Source organism: Sciurus vulgaris (genome assembly GCF_902686455.1).
Source record: "Sciurus vulgaris genome assembly, chromosome: 2".
NCBI classification, from domain to species: domain Eukaryota; kingdom Metazoa; phylum Chordata; class Mammalia; order Rodentia; family Sciuridae; genus Sciurus; species Sciurus vulgaris.
Genome location: NC_136462.1, coordinates 105,276,451 through 105,297,123, shown reverse-complemented (window position 1 = coordinate 105,297,123; position 20,673 = coordinate 105,276,451). Strand labels below are relative to the sequence as shown.

General features: G+C 35.4%; 1 protein-coding gene and 1 long non-coding RNA gene across 18 annotated transcripts in view; one reads left to right on the top strand and one right to left on the bottom strand.

Annotated features, from left to right (window-relative positions):
- TCF12 (transcription factor 12) overlaps nt 1–20,673 on the bottom strand; it is a 345,689-nt gene that overhangs the window by 101,001 nt on the left and 224,015 nt on the right. For all 17 annotated transcript variants that reach the window (XM_079125900.1, XM_079125889.1, XM_079125904.1 and 14 more), the window contains one exon: nt 3,989–4,053. In XM_079125900.1, coding sequence (XP_078982026.1) covers nt 3,989–4,053 — 65 coding nt within the window. The remainder of the gene's footprint in view (nt 1–3,988; nt 4,054–20,673) is intronic.
- LOC306653090 overlaps nt 1–20,673 on the top strand; it is a 343,839-nt gene that overhangs the window by 152,033 nt on the left and 171,133 nt on the right. The gene's annotated exons all lie outside the window — the stretch shown is intronic.

Below are 20,673 nucleotides of genomic sequence, written 5' to 3'. Positions count from 1 at the left end.
ATTGTTATTGCCCATCATACACTCCAATAACCTTGTTCTAATTTCCATAGGCCTGCTGATCTCCAAAATGTTTATAAATAGTTCTCAAACAGACAGTGTATAGTTTCTTTTGTTTTTATATTCCATATATCCTTAGATTTGGTACATACAGAGAAGTTGAGTTTCTCAATGCATAAAATCCAGTCCATATGAATTAGAATTTCTGGGAATACTTGATAAACATACAAATTCCCAAGCTTTCCTCAATCAAAGAAATTAAAATGGAAGGAGTTATGGGCATAGACAAGGAATTTTTTGAATTCTGAGCTGCAGTTTGTCATATCAGTTAAAAATCTCAAACATGGGTTTAGGTTTACTACTTGCTGGATACACAGCCTTGAAAAAATAATACATAATAAATATTAATATAATTAAATAATACAATAATACTCCAAGATGAATTGTGGTTTAAAGGAATAAACATGAGTATATTTTGTTTGGTTCAGTTCTCAGGAAGCGGTACCAATTGTTCAATTAGAGTGGTATGTACCTAGGCTTAAAATAATTTTTTAAATATGAGAGTTAAATTTGGTGTAAGTGCATATCAACCTTGGCAAAAACTATTAAGATTCACCTCTGCAAAACAGGAAAATTATATAAACAGAGGTTACCATTAATTCTAACTAGTAGTAATACCTTTGTTAAGAGGAGAAAAATATGAGTTAATGCCTATGATTAGCTATAGTTTCGAAATGCTCAAAATAGTTTTTTCCTCAAGTTTAGCAGTGGCACTGACATCAGACCAGTGGCTCTCAAAGTTGCAGGTCTCTTGGAAATATTAGGCATGCATCAGACCTTTTAGTATGTGGGATGTATGAATTAAGAAATATGAATTTCTCTTTCACAAGCACACAAAATTTAACCTTCATAGATCAACAATGTATATAGAAGTAGAAATTGCTAATCATATTTCTCATATGACAGAATCAAAGCAGAGATAAGATTTAAACCTAGGTTTTCTGATTCTAAATCTTACATTCTTTTTTTTCCCTTACTACATTCAACTTACACTAACTTATCTTCTACTGTATCATTACAAAACAAGAATGGCACTCTCATATGCCTGTTAAGTAATAAATAAGAACTATAAGGATGTAAGGTTCCAAATTGGCTGACCAAACTGCTGCCTTAGAACTGAGATTTTGGTAAAAACAATTTTAAGGCCTTGAAGCAGGCTGGGAGACAAGTCTACTTGACGACAGTTCACAATGACAGCTTGCAGAGCACTTCGAACTACAAAATTCTTTGTAGTTATTTTTTACCATTTATTGTCAAAATGATGTAAATTAGTTTTTAAAATTTTGGTTTGCTCTTAACCTATTCATAGAAGAACAGTGATGATTAAGTGACCTGCAAAATTCTGACAAGAGTGATGTAGCTAAGATTAAAAATCAGAATCAGGGTTCAAACCAACTCATTAAATAATTCAAATACAGACTATAAATTCAAAAATTAATTTGTACCATAAAATAATGAGTTCTCATACCAATTATAAACAGAAATATGATAAACACTGATCCACGTTTGATCTGGCTCAAAAGAGGACATCATGTTTCTTATCAATAGGTACTGCTAAAATTACATAGGAAGAACAATACATATAACTTGGCACTGTCATCTTCAAAAAACAAGTACAATTGTTGCTTTTCTACTGACCTAATATGATTCAAATAAGTACTTACATTTTTTGGTCTTCTATAACTTTTTGTGTGTGTGTGTGTCGTGCTGGAGACTGAACCAAGGTCCTTATGCATGCTTTCCTAGCATTCTACCACTGGGTTACCCCAGCCCTTTTTATAACTTTTTTTTTTTTTTTTTTTGGTAGTTGTAGATGGAACATCTTTGTTTATTTTTAAATGGTGCTAAGGATCGAACCCAGTGCCTCACACATGCTAGGTAAGCACTCTGCCACTGAGCTATAGTCCCAATTACCTTTCTGTAACTTTTAACAGGTCATGAGTGGTTTGAGGGTAAATGTCTTAATAACTGGTTAAAAACCAAAAAACAAAACAAAACAAACAACTGGTTAAAAACCAAAAAACAAAACAAAACAAACACCACCCTGCCCCCGATTTTTAGCATTTTTTTGATTTCCACAGTGTAAATACTTCCATGATATTCTATTTTAAGATATCAATGTGATATCATCACCTTGCAACATTCCTGTAAATATGACAAGTTTGGTTTTTGTGAGTTGATAAGAGCACTGGTTATATCAGAAATCTATATACTTTAAATACTATAATGAAATAAAGTTAACAAATACATGGAAACAAGGTAACAATTATTAGCATCCTGAAAAAAAATCTTTTTTTTTAAATTGGGGACTGAACCCAGGGGTGTTTAACCCCTGAGCCACACTCCCAGCCTATTTTATATTTCATTTAGAGAAAGGGTCTTGTGAAGTTGCTTAGAGACTCACTAAGTTGCTGAGACTGGCTTTGAACTAGCAATCATCCTGCCTTAGATGCTGTAATCAAGTTGCTGGGATTACAGGTATGCACCACTGTACCTGGAAAAGGTCAATCAGATGAGAATAGAGTATGACTACTTGGGTCAGAAGCTAAGAAATGTTAAGTGCTAGTTCTGCTGGAATCCTCAACTCTATGATATTCCAGTGCCCTTTACTGGGGATATGTTCCAAGATTCCCTCATGGATGTCTGAAACCCTGGACAGTATTGAACATTATATGTACTATTTTTCCTACATATATACATTTATTATAAAGTTTAATTTATAAATTAGACATAGTAAGAGGTAAATAACCAATAATAAAACAACAATTACAACAATATAACAAACTTGTGTGAATATGCTCTTCTTTCTCTCAAAATATTTTAGCTCTTAGTGATGTCAGCATGACTTTTTCCATTTTCTTATTAAGTTCAGAACTTTTATTTACCTTTTTCACTTGAAGGAAAGACTTTACGTCTTCTCCTTGGCATATCAGAAGTGCCAGCCTCACTACTCTTTCACTTTGGGACCATTATCAAGCAAAATAAAGGTTAGTTGAAACAAGTACTGAGATACCACAATAATCAATCTAAAAGTCAAGATGGCTCCTAAAGTGCTAATAGGAAAGTAGCATGTACAGTGTGGACAAAGGGATGATTCACATCACAGGTGGGGCAAAATGATATTTTAAATCACACTACTCAGAATAATATGCAATTAAAAACTTGTGAATTGCCGGGTGGTGTGGTGGTGTAAGCCTATAATCTCAGCAGCTCAGGAGGCTGAGGCAGGAGGATTTCAAGTTCAAAGCCAACCTCAGCAATGTTGAGGCACTAAGCAACTCAGTGAGATCCCTTCTCTAAATAAAATCCAAAATAGGGCTGGGAATGTGACTCAGTGGTTTAGTGCCTCTGAGTTCAGATTAATCATATATGTTTCATGTTACATACCAACAATTTTATTTTTCTATGGGGAATTGTTAAAAACTACCTTCAGAAATAACAGACATTTTATTTTACTTTTTAGTGTGGGGATTGAACTCAGGGTGCTTTACCACTGAGCTACATTCCCTGCCCCCCACCCTGTTTAATTTTTATTTTGAGACATGATCTAAGTGCTGAGGCTGGACTCAAACTTACACTCCTCTGTCTCAGGCTCCTTAGTCACTGGGATTACAGGTACACACCACCGTGCCCTGCTATGAGAGGTATTTTAGAAATGGACAGAACTTTGGCTATTCTGTTTCCAGTTAAAATGGAAGTAGATTATGGAAACTGTTGATGATAAAGCCAGACCGTTGAATTGGGAAAGGGAGTAAGAGAAAATATATTCAACTGCTAAAACACCACCACATGTAGTCACAAATTAAATAAAGAAATAATGTAGATAAATTTCTAACTTCTCTATTATTAAGGAAGCCTTTGCTTCACTGTGTAAAACTTAGTTTTTTTTTTGTTTGTTTGTTTTGTTCCTTTTTTAATTCACTAAACTTACTTGACAGCCTGGTAATCCGGTGTCTCTGCTGTACAGGGAAAATGAGCCTCTCTCTGATGTTTTCCCTATAAAATGAAGAAAATAACTTTATATGAACAATCTTCACTTATTGACAATTCAACTTCTTGACTATTTTTGGTAGTTATATGTAAGGGTCTGAAAATAGAAAGACCAAATTAGAAACATGAGAATAAAATATAGTAAGTAAAAATCATTCACTCAGTTGACATAATATGTAAATACTTAATTGTCAATGATAACACTGAAAATACACTCAAAAGAATGAACAAGAATAGACATCTAAGTAGCCAACAATATGATCCACAAACCACCACTGACAGTGACATTTTCCCTTGTCTGTTTCAAATGGAAAAGTTCTCCTCTCTTTCTCTAAGAAATTAAAATGGCATAGATACAGCTTAATCCATACCCCAAGGTAACCATTCTCATAAAGTTGGTATATATGATCCCCATGTATATGCTGAACTTTGAAATAAATATTGACACACTCAAGTGATATATGCATTACTGTTTGGGTTTTATATGGTTAAACGGGGATTATATGATAGCTACCCTTTTAAAGCTTATATTTTCATGCAATAATATTTCGAACTACATGTTGATTGAAGACAATAGTTCATTCATTTTTACAGTTATGTATCATTATACAAGTAAAGTACCATTTATTCCTCTACTAAAAGATAGTTCACTTTTTTTGTTATCACAAACATTGTTGAAGCAAATATCCTTACACATCTTGTACTTGAGAGCTTCTCCAGGATAGACACAGAGAAACAGAAACTGTAGATTAAAGGATGCACATTTTCAACTTCAGAGATAATGCATTACTAGTCTCTGAAGTCACTGTGTCAATTTATATTTGTCACAATGTAAAAGAGTTCCTGTTGGGACAATATTCATAGTTTGAAAGTCAGATGGCCAAGTGTTAAGAAAATGTTCAACATCTCTAGCAATCAGAGAAATGCAAATTAAAACTACACTGAGATTTCATCTCACTCCAGTCAGAATGACAACAATCAAGAATACAGGTAATGATAAATATTGGTGAGGATGTGAAGAAAGGTACACTCATATATTGCTGGTGGGACTGCAAATTGGTGCAACTACTCTGAAAAACAGTATGGAGATTCCTCAGAAAACTTGGAATGCAACTATCAGTTGACCCAGTTATCCCTCCTGTTGGTATATACCCAAAGGACTTAAAGAGCAGCTCAATTCCCAATAGATAAGCTATGGAACCAACCTAGGTGCCCTTCAACATATGAATGGATGAAGAAAATGTGTTGTATATACACAATGGAATCTTACTCAGCCATAAAGAAGAATGACTTTATTACATCTTCAGGTAAATGGATGCAACTAGAGACTATCGTACTAAGTGAAATGAGACAATCCCAGAAGACCAAAGGCTGAATATTATCTCTGATATGTGGATGCTAACATAAAATAAGGGGGGAGGGGATAGAAATTCAGTGGATTAGACAAAGAGGAATGAAGAGAAGGGATGGGTGATAGGAATAGGAAAGACAGTAGAATGAATCAGACATAAATTTCCTACGTTCATATGTACATACATGACCAGTGAAACTCCACATCATGTACAATCACAAGAATGGTATTCTAATTAGAGTAAGTTATATTCTATGTATGTGTAATATGTCAAAATACAGTGTACTGTCATGTATATCTAAAAAGAAAAAAAAATAAATAATGGACTTGAGCAAAAAGAAGTGTTTTTTTAAAACATTTGGATGATTACATATCAGTCTACTTTATAATACATTATATATTTTATTTTGTGCATTTCAAAAATACCTCTGCATTTTTTAAAAGAAGTATCTTACCAGTAGATTTGCGTGAAAACATAATACATTTGAATTAATATTGTCAAAGTGGTCATACTGCCAAAAGCAGTATACAGATTCAGTGCAATCCCCATCAAAATATCAATGATATTCTTCATCAGAAAATAACAATTCTTAAATTCATTTAGAACAATAAGAGACCTAGAATAGCTACAGCAATATTGAGCAAGAAAAGTGATGCAGAAGGTATTACAATACCTGTTCTGAAATTATACTACAAAACTGTAGTTAACAGTATGGTATTGACATCAAAATAGACATGAAGACCAATGGAACATAGTAGAAGATACAGAGATAAACACACATTTACAGCCATGTGACACTTGAAAAAGATGCCAAAAATAAATTTTGGAGAAAAAAAAAACAGCCTTTTTAATAAATGATGCTGGGAAAATTGGATAGCTTTATGTAGAAAAATGAGACCAGACCCCTGTAATGCACCCTGGACAAAAGTCAAATTGAAATAGATCAAAGACAGGAATCAGACCAGAAACCTCTCAACAACTAGAAGAAAATGTACGGTCCTCACTGCCTACACCAACTTCCTCAACAAAACCCCAAAGTGTAAGAAATAAAACCAAGAATCCGTATGTGGGGATGCCATCAAATTAAGTCTCTGTACAGTAAAGGAAACAATTAAGAGCATGTGTGTGTGGAAGTTCCAGTAAAGTAAAGGGAAGGACAGTATATCAAAAAGGTGTAGGGAAGATCAGTAGTGGAGAAGGAAACTGAGAAGGCGGAGTGGAAGGATGGGAAAGGAGCAGCAATGGGAATGAATTCTTTAAAAACAATGTTATGTGCGCTGGGGAGATAGCTCAGTTGGTAAAGTGCTTGCCTTACAAGCACAGGGCCCTGGGTTTGATCCCCAGCACTGCAAAACAACAACAACAACGACAACAAAAAACCATGTTATGTGTCTGTATAACCTACAGGATGGGAGAAAAATCTCTGACAGCTACTCCTCTGATAGAAGTTAATATCAGAATATATAAAGAACTGAAAAAACTTAACATCATAAAAACAAATAACCCAATCAATATATAGGCAGAAGAACTAAACAAACTTTTCTAAGGAAACACAAAGGCCAAATAAATACATGAAAAAGGTATTCGACATCTAGCAATTGGTGAAATGCAAATCAAAAGTACACTAAGATTTCATCTCATTCTAGTCAGAATGGCAATAATTAAAACTACAAACAATTATACATACTGTAGAGAATGTGGGGGAAAAGGAACACTTGTACATTGTTGGTGGAATTGCAGACAAGTATAACCACTCTGGAAAGCAGTACAGAGATTGCTCAAAATACTTATGGATGAAACTACTAGGTTATAACCCAGCTATTCCTCTACTCAATATTTTTCCCAAATAACTAAAATCAGCATAGTGTGGCAATACATTCACCTCAGTGTTTACAGCGACACAATTTACAATAGTGAAATTATGGAATCAACCCAGATGCAAGTCAATAGATGAATGAATTAAGAAATTGTGGTACATATACACACTGGAATTCTACTCAGCCATAAAGAAGAATGAAATTATGGCATTTGCTGGTAAATGGACAGAAATGGAGAACATTATGCTCAGTGAAATAAGCCAGACTCAGAAGCTCAAAGGTTGAAGGTTTTCTCTCATATGTGGAAGCTAGAATAAAATAAAGGGAAGAGAGAGGGAAGGATAGGATAACATAAAGGTATAGGGAAGATCAGTAGTGTAGAAGGAGATCGAGAGGCAGAGGGGGAGGGATGGGAAAGGGGAGACCAAGTGGAATTTATTCTTAAAGACCATGTTAAGTGCATATATAAATAAATCACAGGGAATTTCAGCTCTGCGTATATGTAAAAAGAACCAATCAATACAAATAGGTGAGCTAAAAGAAGCCTAGCAGAGTAGAGAAAGGAGAACCAGGTAGGAGAGGGAGGACAGGAGGGACAAGGGAGGATCATAAACTGATTTTCTGTTCTCTCTGTATTCCTTAATTTCTATCTTATTTTAATAGTTTTGTGAGGATAGGTTATCTTACAGAAAAATAGTGTTCAAAACCATAAAACTTCACCTTGACTCTTATAAGTGACCTTGTTGGCAAAACATATATCTTTAAAGGGTTGTTTGTTTCCTGTATATATACTACAAATTAAAGTTCTTTTTGTACAACTTAATAACTTTATGATGAGACTGTGAAGTAAATAGACTGTGTTAACTATAATTTTTTTTAAATCTATACTTATTTGTGTGTTGGCATCACCTGAAATATGTGCTTCATCCTAATAGCCAAGAGGCCTTTCTCAAAACACTTGCTATAATATTCTTAATAAGCTCGGAAATTATATCCTTGTTAAAGTATTTTTTTAATGATTAGATTTATAATTGCAAGATTATTTTGCATGTCTAAGGGATTAATAGATGCCATATGTAATGTAAGACTTTTGTATTAATTAGCCAGCATACCATACATACTTTAATGAAAATGACCCAATATTAGTCCATATATCTCAGATATTTTTTATTATGTAAGGTACCAAGAAACAATTGTAAGTATCCTATCCTTGTGTAAAATTTTTTAAATTAACCAACAATATATTTTTATACAATCAGAAGCTAATAACTCAACATATAGTAGACAAGTATGGTGAAGTTCATATAGTCTAAATAACTTTAAATATATAAGGCAACTTCTTGTCATATTTGATTATGTGATAATTGTTTTTACTTCAGAATGGAGAAAGTGTCAACTTGTTACTTATTTTGCCTCCATTTTGTTGTATCATTTAGTTTTGATCTCTGCAGAATTTTTTTTAAACACTACGGTTATTTGTGAGGAACTATTTAATTAAAACTATATCATGTTTGGAAATTCACTTTCCTGAACATACTTAAACTCTAATGTATTATAAACAAATGAGTGGGGACATTGCTGTAAATTGTCAGTACTATAAGACTTCGACTCTCCCTAGAAAGAACTTCTATGCCTTCTTTTTTTCTGTTTTTTTTAATTTGTTCTTTTTAGTTATACATGACAATGCAGTGTATCTTATTCTAATTAGGATCTCAGTCTGTGACTGTACATATTGCGGAGATTCACTGTGATGTATTCTATATGTACATAGGAAAGTTAGGTAAGATTCATTCCATTGTCTTTCCTATTCTTTCCCTTCATTCCCCTTTGTCTAATCCACTGAATTTCTATTCCCACTCCCCACCCCTTGCTGGGTGTTAGCATCCACACATCAGAGATAATATTCAGCCTTTGGTCTTTTGGGATTGGCTCATTTCACTTAGTACGATAGACTCCAGTTCTATCCATTTACCAAAAGATGTAATAAAGTCATTCTTCTTTATGGCTGAGTAGGATTCCATTGTGTATATACAACACATTTTCTTCATCCATTCATATGTTGAAGGGCACCTAGGTTGGTATCATAGCTTATCTATTGGGAATTGAGCTGCTATAAACATTGATATGGCTGTGTCTCTGTAGCATTATGACTTTAAGTCCTTTGGGTATATACCAACAGGAGGGATAACTAGGTCAACTGATAGTTGCATTCCAAGTTTTCTGAGGAATCTCCATACTGTTTTTCAGAGTAGTTGCACCAATTTGCAGCCCCACCAGCAATTTATGAGTGTACCTTTCTTCACATCCTCACCAATATTTATCATTACCTGTATTCTTGATTGCTATCATTCTGACTGGAGATGAAATCTCAGTGTAGTTTTAATTTGCATTTCTCTCATTGCTAGAGATTTTGAACATTTTTTCACATATTTGTTTAGCATATTTCTTCTGTGACGTACCTATTCAGTTCCTTCAACCATTTATTAACTGGGTTATTTGCTTTTTTGGTGTTGGGCTTTATGAGTTTCTTTCTTGTTTTTTTTTAAGTTCTTGATAGACCTTTATTTTATTTATTTATATGTGGTACAGAGAATCAATCCTAGTGCCTCACACAAGCTAGGCAAGTGCTCTAACACTGAGCTATAACTCCAGTCCCCTTTATGGGTTCTTTATATATGCTGGAGATTAATGCTCTAGCTGAGGTGTAGGTGACAAAGATTTTATCCCATTCTATAGGCTCTCTCTTCATGCTCTTGATTGTTTCCTTTGCTGTGAAGAAGCTTTTTAATTTGATACCATTCCATTTAGTGTAACTGTATTTATGTGGATTTGCCTCTGTGTATTCTGTACCACTGGTGTTCATGTCTGTTTTCGTGCCAATGCCATGCTGTTTTTGTTACTACTCTGTAGTAAAATTTAAGGTCTGATATTGTGATGCCTCCTACTTTGCTTTTTTGCTAAGGACTGCTTTGGCTATTCTGGATCTTTTATTTTTCCAAATGAATTTCATGGCTGCTTTTTCTATTTCTATGAAGAACCTCATTGGAATTTTAATAGGAACTGCATTAAATCTGCATGGCACTTTTGGTAGCATGGTCATTTTTACAATATTAATTCTGCCTATCAAAGAACATGGGAGATCTTTCCATTTTCTAAGGTCTTCTTCAATTTCTTTCTTTAGTGTTCTGTAGTTTCCATTGTAAAGGTCTTTCACCTCTTTTATTAGACTGATTTACAACTATTTTATTTCCCTAAGGCTATTGTGAATGCGATAGTTTTCCTAATTTCTCTTTCACTTGATTCATTAGTGGTGCACAGGAACACAATTTACTTACGGGTGTTAATTTCACAACCTGCTACTTTTCTGACTTCTTTTATGAGTTCTAGAAGTACTTTGGTGGAGTTTTTTGGGTCTTCTAAAATAGAATCATGTCATGGGCAAATAGGGGTAGTTTGAGCTCTTCTTTTCCTATTCATATCCCTTTAAATTCTTTCTTTTGCCTTATTGCTCTGGCTGTAGTTTCAAGGGCTATGTTAAATAGAAGTGGTAAAAGAGGGCCTCCCTATCTTGTTCCAGTTTTTAGAGGGAATGCTTTCAGTTTTTCTACATTTAGAATGATGCTGACCTTGGGTTCAACACATACAGCTTTTACAATGTTGAAGTATGTTCCTATTACCCCGAGTTTTTACGGTGTTTTGAACATGAAGGGTGCTATATTTTGTCAAATGCTTTTTCTGCATCTATTAAGACAATCGTGTGATTTTTTTGTTGTTGTTGGGGGCGGGTACCAGGGATTGAACTCAGGGGAACTCAAACCACAGAGCCACATCCCCAGCCCTATTTTGTATTTTATTTAGAGACAGGGTCTCTTACTGAATTGCTTAGTGCCTCACCATTGCTGAGGCTCCGGATGAACTCATGATCCTCCTGTCTCAGCCTCCCAAGCCACTGGGATTACAAGTATGTGCTACCATGCCTGGCAATCAGGATTCTAGGCTTTAAGTCTACTGACACAGTGAATTTTACTGATTTCTGTATCTCAAACAAACCTTGCATCCCAGGGATGAACCCCACTTGATCATGTGCACTATTTTTTAAAATATGTTTTTGTATACGATTTGTCAGTATTTTATTTAGAATTTTTGCATCTATGTTTATCAGGGATATGGGTCTGAAGTTTTCTTTCCTTGATGTGTTTTTGTCTTGTTTTGGTATCAGGGTGATACTAGCTTCATAGAATAAGTTCAGAAGGATTCTCTCCTTTTCTATTTCATGGACTAATTTGAGGAGGATTAGTTCTTCTTTGAAGGTCTGGTAGAATTTGAGAATTCATCTGTTCCTGAGTTTAAAAACCCCATTTGCTGCATGGTAATTTAACATATTTAATAGTAAGACACAGTAGCAGGCCTATTAACAATAATAATTTCAAAGCATAATTGATAATTTAAAATATATGTACCAACTGTGTGATGAATCGAAAGTATATGTCCTTCTGGCAAAAAAAATCAGTTACTATTAGGACTATTTTGAGATCCTCATTCAAAGCTGAAGATCATGCTAAATTTCACTTAGAAAGATTGATAGAAATATAGATGATAATCTTTTCCCCATCCAAATCACTTATTTTCCCTCTATTCTGGGAAGCCCTGAATCCCAAGTTTAAGAATTCCAACTGTATAAAGAGGGGAGGGAGGGGTGGGGGGAAGGGAAAAAATAACAGAATGAATCAAACAACATTACTCTATGTAAATTTATGATTACACAAATGGAATGCCTCTATGCCATGTACAAACAGAGAAACAACATGTATCCCATTTGTTTACAATAAAAAAAAAAGATCTTCAACAAAGTAAAAAAAAAAAAAAAAAGAATTCCAACTGTAGTAAAATAGTAATATATTATTGGAAAATACAAATGTATACCTGTGCATTTATCAAGCCAGCAGATGTATGCATATAACTATGTATTAACTATGTGTAAATGGTTAATCATTCATCTATTTTCTCAAAAGAATAGAACTCTAAAAATACAATATTTATTTCAAAAGTAAACACGAGTGGTATATTTGTTGCTCAATTTAAATTTTAATACACGTTCCACAATTGGGATGATGGAATTTTACAGATTAATGTTAACCTATAAAGATAATTTCTTTATAGGTTTTGAATTATCTTCAAAAGATAATTCTGCCTACATTCTTTTGGCATAGGACACAATTAGCAGTCAAACTGAAGCTGGAAGTAGAAAAGCACAGCTCTCTACATCTCCATTCTTCCCTAATCTAAACACAACTATTTGACAATGGACTGGATATAATAATTTGATTTTAATGCATTCCATTCAACATTTATGGGCTAAGAACTCTACTAGACGATGGGGTTATGAGACAAGTAAGACACAGAAGTCTTTGCCCTTAATATATGCCAGTTAGTGGAAAGGGTTACAGCTTACTGAAGGACCAAGTTTTTTTTTTTTTAATTGTAAACAAATGGGATACATGTTGTTTCTCTGTTTGTACATGGAGTCAAGGCATACCATTTGTGTAATCCTAAATTTACATAGGGTAATGTTGTTTGATTCATTCTGTTATTTTTTTTCCTTCCCCCCCACCCCTCTTTTCCCTCTATACAGTCCTTCCTTCCTCCATTCTTGCCACCCTCCTTAACCCTAACTCTAAACCTAACCCCTCCCACCCCCCATTATATGTCATCATCTGCTTATCAGTGAGATCATTCGTCCTTTGGTTTGAGATTGGCTTATCTCAGTTAGCATGATATTCTCCAATTTCATTCATTTGCCTGCAAATGCCATAATTTTATCACTCTTTATGGCAGAGTAATATTCCATTGTATATATATATGCCACAGTTTCTTTATCCATTCATCAATTAAAAGGCATCTAGGTTGGTTCCACAATCTGGCTATGGTGAATTGAGCAGCAATGAACACTGATGTGGCTATATCTCTGCAGTATGCTGATTTTAAGTCCTTTACAGCCAAGGAGTGGGATAGCTGGATCAAATGGTGGTTGCATTCCAAGCTTTCTGAGAAATCTCCATACTGCTTTCCAGAGTGGCTGCACTAATTTGCAACCCCACCAGCAATGTATGAGTGTACCTTTTTCCCCACATCCTCGCCAACACCTATTGTTGCTTGTGTTCTTGATAATCGCCATTCTAATTGGGGTGAGATGAAATCTTAGGGTAGTTTTGATTTGCATTTCTCTTATTACTAGAGATGTTGAACATTTTTTCATATATCTGTTGATTGCTTGTACATCCTCTTCTGTGAAGTGTCTGTTCATTTCCTTAGCCCATTTGTTGATTGGATTATGTGTATTCTTGGTGTAGAGTTTTTTGAGTTCTTTATAGATTCTGGAAATTAGCGCTCTATCTGAAGTATGAGTGGCAAAGATATTCTCCCACTCTGTAGGCTCTCTGGAAGACCAAGTTTAACAGCACTAATACATTAGATATCTAGCTTTTTTCAGTGAAACAGTACATATATTTTTCAAAATCCCCATAAACTAGAAGGAGTGGTGCATGCCTGTAATCCCAGAAGCTGGGGAGGATGAGGAGGGAGGATCTTGAGTCCAAATTGAGCCTCAGTAACTTAGTGAGGCTCTAAGCAACTTAGCAAGACCCTGTTTCTAAGTAAAATATTAAAAAGGGCTGGGGATGTGGCTCAGTGGCTAAGCGTCCCTGGGTTCAATCCCTGGTATCAAAAACCAACCAACCAACCAACCAACCAACCAACCCCATAAGAGTAGAGTGCTTCTACAATTCACTCCCTGGTGATCAGTTTCACTCTTCCTTGAGAAAGTGCAAATTTAGACCACAGTTCTCTGTAGCAAGGTCAGCTCTCTTTGGCTCTGGATCCAGAATGTACTGTGGGAGGTATTAGAGGAATAGATAGGCAACTATCTGAGGCTACTACAATTTGTTGAGGTCCAGTGATCCAGGAAGGGAATCCCATTCTCACTATGGAGAAATATACAGGTTTTGGTTTCATACTAAGAAACCATCTACCACAGGAGTACTACCTTTGGAGTAGGTGGCCTAAGTGAGAATATAACCTTTTAGTTGAGTGATTTTTCCAATGAAGGGGGTCTGGAAGATAAGCTGTACTTTTGCCCTAAACACAGTTTTAGAACTGTCAATGTGATTTTCATTTAGACCCAGATCATGCTGTTCTATAGTTTTAAGAACAATTAGGCTCAAGAAAAAAGGGGAATGCACTAACTGACAAAATTTGATCCAATACCTGAGTAAACTTGTAGGGCCACATCTGGACTCTTCCTTTGCCAGACAAGGAGAATCCACAAAGTCCTGGGAGTTCCTAGCGTGGTGAGAAACAAATATTCAAGGATTCCTATCCTTTGTTGTCTAGAAAGACAGTTCACTGATTTTTTTTAAAGCAATTAAAAGGCTTACTCACCATTAAGAAAATAATGGGGTAGAAAGATAACAACTCAAAATGGGAGTTCTGGAGGCTACCCAGTCCAACTATCACCCAAAGCAGTATTACTTTGAACATAAACAGTTTTACCAACAAAGGACCAGGTGGTTGTTTTCCATTTTTTATCTCCACACCATAAGAATAATATTGAGAAGTCAAAAGGAAGGCATCATGATGGATCTGAAAACCATTTCAGTAATAAAACACAACACCCTGCCATGTTTGCCTAGAGGAGAGGATCTAAGAAAGTGTGGTCTTTGCACTTTGTAAAACTTGCAGAGCAGTCATGCCAAGGTGGAATCAGAGTACAGTGCCTGGACCCAGTGAAGAGATCTGGTAACAAAGGATAAAAGTAAATAAATGCATTATTTTAGTTTGCTGTGAGGAGGAGCTCATAGAAAACACTATGTAGAAAATAAGTAATGTTTCAGCTGTTCTTATTAGCAAGGAGTTATATGAAAGTATTGGTTTTTTGTGTGAATATTGTTATTAATGGAGTGGAAGACTGAATAGGTATTTTTAGTAGCCAAATTCCTACAGCTGAGTCACAGTGAATTCATTGAGCATTTAGACATATTATGGTGAAATGGCTGCTCAGATCTTTTGCTCATTTTTTTCTACTGAATTATCTATTGTTTACTTATTGATTTATAGGAGTTTTATATCACAAGACAGCATTAGTCAGGTTTGCATTACTACAAAGAAATACTCAAGACCACTAACTCATAAAGAGACAAGGCTTAGTTAGCTCAGAGTTTTAGAAATTCAAGGACATGGCATCTCTATCTGCCACTTTGTGAGTTCCCCCCACCTCAGCTATATCACATCATGGTAGAGTTAAGTACATGTGTGTGGAAGAGCTTATATCACTGAAACAGGAAGTAACAAGGACAAAGAGACTGGGGTCCAAAGACCTCTTCAAGGATATGTACCAATGACACGGGATCTCAAATCTTCAAACACAATGCATCTTAGAGGGACACAGATTATATTCAAATCACAGTAGAGACCTTTATTGGATCTGTGAATATCTATTATAGGTTGACTCCTTACTCTTTTTAATGGTATCTCTTGATAATCAGAAATTCTTTATTTTAATGTAGACCAATTGTCCATTTTCTTTCATGTGGTAAATACTTTTTGGTATGTGCACTGTTCCAGAAATCTCTGCCTTTTCCAAAGTTATAAATCTATTTTTCTGTGTTTTCTTTCAAAAGCTTTACTGTATTACATTTCACATTAAAATCTGAATTTGATTTGTGTATGTGTATGTTTTTAGGGGCAGTCAAAGTAACTTTTTCTGTGGGGACAGTCAACTGACTTTAGAATTACTTATTGTTACATCTTAAAAGTAGCACAGTCTACATATTGTGGCTACTGTGTGGACAGTAGACAAGAGAGGAACAAGTATGGGGCAGAGAGATCAACTGGAAGACTCTTGAAATGATCTAGATGAAAGCAAACGGTGACTTTAATTCTTCCAATCCACTGAGGTAATACTACTATACCCCCATTTCATTAATGAGTAGAAATAATTTGTTCAAGGTCACAGAATTAGTAAGTAGTAGAAAGAACTATAATACAGAGCTGTCTAATACCAACTTCTCTTCCCTGCCCCTCCCTTCTTTTCTTGTGCTGAGGCTTGAACCCAGGGCCATACTACGCATGTGTTTTATCAGAAAGCCAACACCAAATTCTTAACACTGCACCATTTTCCATACAGAATACAATTCCTATATTATTGATCACATAGGTAGACATTTAATGGAGCCCACGTAGAGCATGTGGATCCTTCTCTATTTAGCACTCAAAGCAACCTCTACCCACCAACTGATTTGACAGTGGACATGAAACCCAGTCCTGCTGAGAACAGGGATGGATGACAAATCAACTAAAAAACAATATGGTCAGTTATGCTAGTTTCACTCCCTACTCTTCTTCATGAAGAATATATAATGATTTTACTCTTGCTAAGTGCCTATTAGAAAAATACCTACTCCAACCTTGTGTTTCTGGGACTCAGTTTCCTAATTTTTAAGAATGAACTAAGGGCTGGGGTTGTAGCTCAGTTGTAGAGCACTTGCCTAGCATGTGTAAGGCCCTGAGTTTGATCCTCAGCACAAGTAAATAAAATAAAGGTCTAAAAAATTAAGTTGGGACAAGATCAGGGGTTGCCTCATGACATCTAGAAGTTGTTTCATGTAGTCAATGCAGAAATTTGTTTTCTTAGAATAAAACGCAACAATTAGGGCTGTGGGTGAAGCTCAATGATAGAATGCTTGCCTGGCACACACAGGCCCTGAATTCAATCCTCAGCACTATGAAAAACAAAACAAAACAAAACAAAATTGCCATGGCAGCCATGTAGGGTGAACGACTGAGGGGCCCAATAGTCATGCCATAAAATCATGGTTCCATTTGCACCAAGGTCCTGGTGCTGACAGAGTATGGAAGGGAGGCTAAAGTAGACCCTTTCTTGGGAGACTGGTATTCCTTTGTTGGTTCAGTAACTTCCTGCTGAAAGTTCCTTAGACTACACAGCAGCAGAAATCTCTTCTACCTTCTCAACTTTACTCTTGGTCTTGAGATTGCTGCAGGCATGGTGGCAGAAACTAGCACTTGCTGACTAGTAGTGAAGGACACTATAAAAGGGTGCTTTTACTTACATTTTAAGGTACAATGTCTAAGTGTATTCTTCTTCCTACTAGAAATCCTATTAATAGAAAGAAGTGATTGAAGAACCTGATAGTCACTGTGAGATATGACAGTAAATTTTCAAGATCTCCTACAGATCTCAGTTGGACTGGAGAAACGGCTTTATAACACCCATATGGTGTGGGCTCTTTTTCTACCAATTAATAATAATGTATTGCTGATAAAACAGAAATAAAGATATCAAAAATATACACTGGTAAGCATTTAATTCTGCAGCAGTAACAGTGGACACCTGAAATTTTCCTGAAAACTGAAGCTGACTACTTATTATGACCACTCAGGAAATAATTGCTGACTTCATGAGTAACAGCACAAATTAAATAAATGGTTTCTGTATTGGTATGAAACCCAATGTTATTTCTCTGTTCATTTCTGTAAGCATACTGATTTGCACACATATATCTAAATTTTTCATCTATTATATAAAAACCACCAAGTGGTCAACATTAGACTGATTGTTCTTGAAAAGATAAAAGCCTAACTAGACAAAAGAATTTGTTTCAAAAGTTACCTAGATTAACATTACCATGTTCAAATGAGATATTCTAATGTATACATCATGTTTTTTCATATTTGTTTTTCAGAGAAACCATATGAAATCTGTATACAGGCAAATCTGAATATTTGGACACAAATCTAAAATTGATGACAGTCTCTTGAGCAGACTATCCCTGCCCCTGGAATGTCTCTGAAAATTCACTGGTAACCTAAATTTTGCATGCATGAAGAAGCTGTTCCTCTTCTTTTGTGGGTGAATCCCCTATCAAATATTCTACACAATCTGAATTATATTAACCATTTGCAGAAACACAGGATGCTGTGTTATGAAGTGGGCAAATCTGCAATGCCACTTGATAAAACACAGCAAAAATCTGGGAACGCCTATTATTGGTTTCACTGTTTGGCTCTTGCTTCTTTCTACCTGAGTGAACTGGGCAAGTTGCAAGTCAGTTGGCATCAATGGCCCCACTTGGTCTTTTAGGAAAATTAGCTCAATAACATGTACCTCACACAGGCCTGCACAGTTTAATTAATGTTTATAAAGTACTTGGAAATTCTTGTCTGAAAGAATGTACACTAATGCTAACAATCACTAGAGAATTACAGACCTCATTTTTGATAGCAATCTGCTCAAACTTAAAAAAGAAGAAAAAAAAAAAAAAGAGGGAAAGGGTTTTCAAATAAATGTGTGCCTATTTTCTTCACAACAATTTGTTTAAGTATTATTGGCTAACATTTGTGCCAAGCACGCTGCTGGCTACATTGAAGATATTTAAATATCTAGTGCCAGCAAGCACAGCTGCTGGACTCTCTATGCCCTCCTCTTGTTCAGTCCATGCCAAATTACTCATACAGCTATGAATGATGAGGCAGCAGCATAGGAAAATGCCAAGTGTGAGGGAGATTAGCAATAAACCAGAGGATCCCTATAGAGGTCAGTGATTAGCAAGTTTCTACTTGTAATCCCTTTTCTAACACAGGCTTTATCTCATCACATATGACATCTAAACTCTGCACTAACTTCCTGTGACATACATCAGAACTGTAAGCAGTTTCCCAATCAATAATTCCTCAGAATTGCTAAGGCACCAATAAAGTATCTTATTAAGATACTTTAAAGTATCTGATAAGAGCACACAGTCAGACCCAGGCAATTTGAATAGGTTTTAGAAATGACTTCTTGAGACTTTTAAACATGAGATGAAGTAGTTCAAGGACGCAAATATTCACCAAACCAGCTATCCTCCTCACTCTCTACCTCTCCCCTCAACATCAGATTCACAAATTAAACATAAACAAGGAGATGAGGATGAAAGTTTATATAAACTTTCAGCCATTCGAATGCCCAGACGAGAAGATTAAAACATAGAATTCAATGAGAGGGTGAAGGGGGTAGCTATTTAGGAATTAGGAATGAATTAACATAGCAGAATGAGATAAATAAAGGTATTTATTACAGGTAGCTTAAAATCTAGGTCCTGCTTCTCTGAGATATGTTACTTAACAAGACATTTTCTAAATTGTCTTTGAAAAGATATTTAGATCAATATTATATTGCTGCTTTCTCAAGTTTAGATTTTAAGTGCAGTGCATTTTTTTTTAACAATGTCTCCACACTTCATCAATCACATGTTATTTAAAACTAAGAAATGAGGACGATTTCATTTTTAGAGCAATCCAACAGATTAAGAACTAAGAATTGGGCTTTTTAGTTGCATTTCAGGGAAAAAATATCATCCCTTAATGTTTATCTCATTCTTAAATAACAGAAGATTTGAAATAATTTATTAGATGGTTTACAACTTTTTTAGAGACTAAACAAACTGAGTTGATCTTTCAATATTTTAACTTTCCCTACTCAAAAAGAAAGAAAATTAAAGTTAAGAGTCACATAGCCAACTAATTTGGTTGGGGGTAAAGAGGGGAGCAGATTATAAAGTACATCTACTTTTGGCATCTCATTTCCTTCCTGACATTATCCTGTCTTGGTATTCACACACTTGTACAACATACTCCTCTGACAGACTGACTCTGTTTCTACCAAATCCTTGTATCAATGCTCTTCTCAGAAATTTCTTGTATTATACAATAAGCAGAACATTAAACTCATTGTTGCTAATTCCCATGATTTTTCTCACATCTCTCTGTATTTTGGCTGTTTAATTTAAACCATGACCTTACCAGGCAAGGTCAATGTCTAAGGCTGTTTTTTTAATGGCACCCAGGGGCCAGAAGGCAGATGCCACTTGTTCAGAACACTGGTCTGGAATTCTAGACTTGTTTTGTTTGTGTGCCAGGGACAGATTCTACTCCAAGACACTATCTATGGCATTCAGCCACATGGAAGCAGAGACAGCTTAAGAGAACTGTGCTCTAAAATAGTGGATAATAAATGATTGTTAATTAGCTAGTTCCCCTGACAGCAAGAATTGGAATAGAAGAAAAGAAACTAGTCAATGGAACTGCTACCATTCATCCCTATCTGGTTATGAACAGGGCACTGGAATGAAATCAGCATGGACATGAGAGTAAAGAGGAGCTATTTTGGTCTCTGCTGTGAACTAGCTGTCCAATATGGATGAGTAATTAAATTCTCTCTAGGCCTCAGTTTCTTTACCTGGAAAACACAGCAAGTTTGGGCTGGGGTATTTCTTTCTATTTTAACAACCCATGGATGTGAAATCTTCATCAACTTAGTTATTAATAATCAGGCATCTTTTTTCTGACAGAATGCAAAGTGGACACTGCAGGTAGTAAAAAGTGAAGCACCAGCTGCAAGAAAG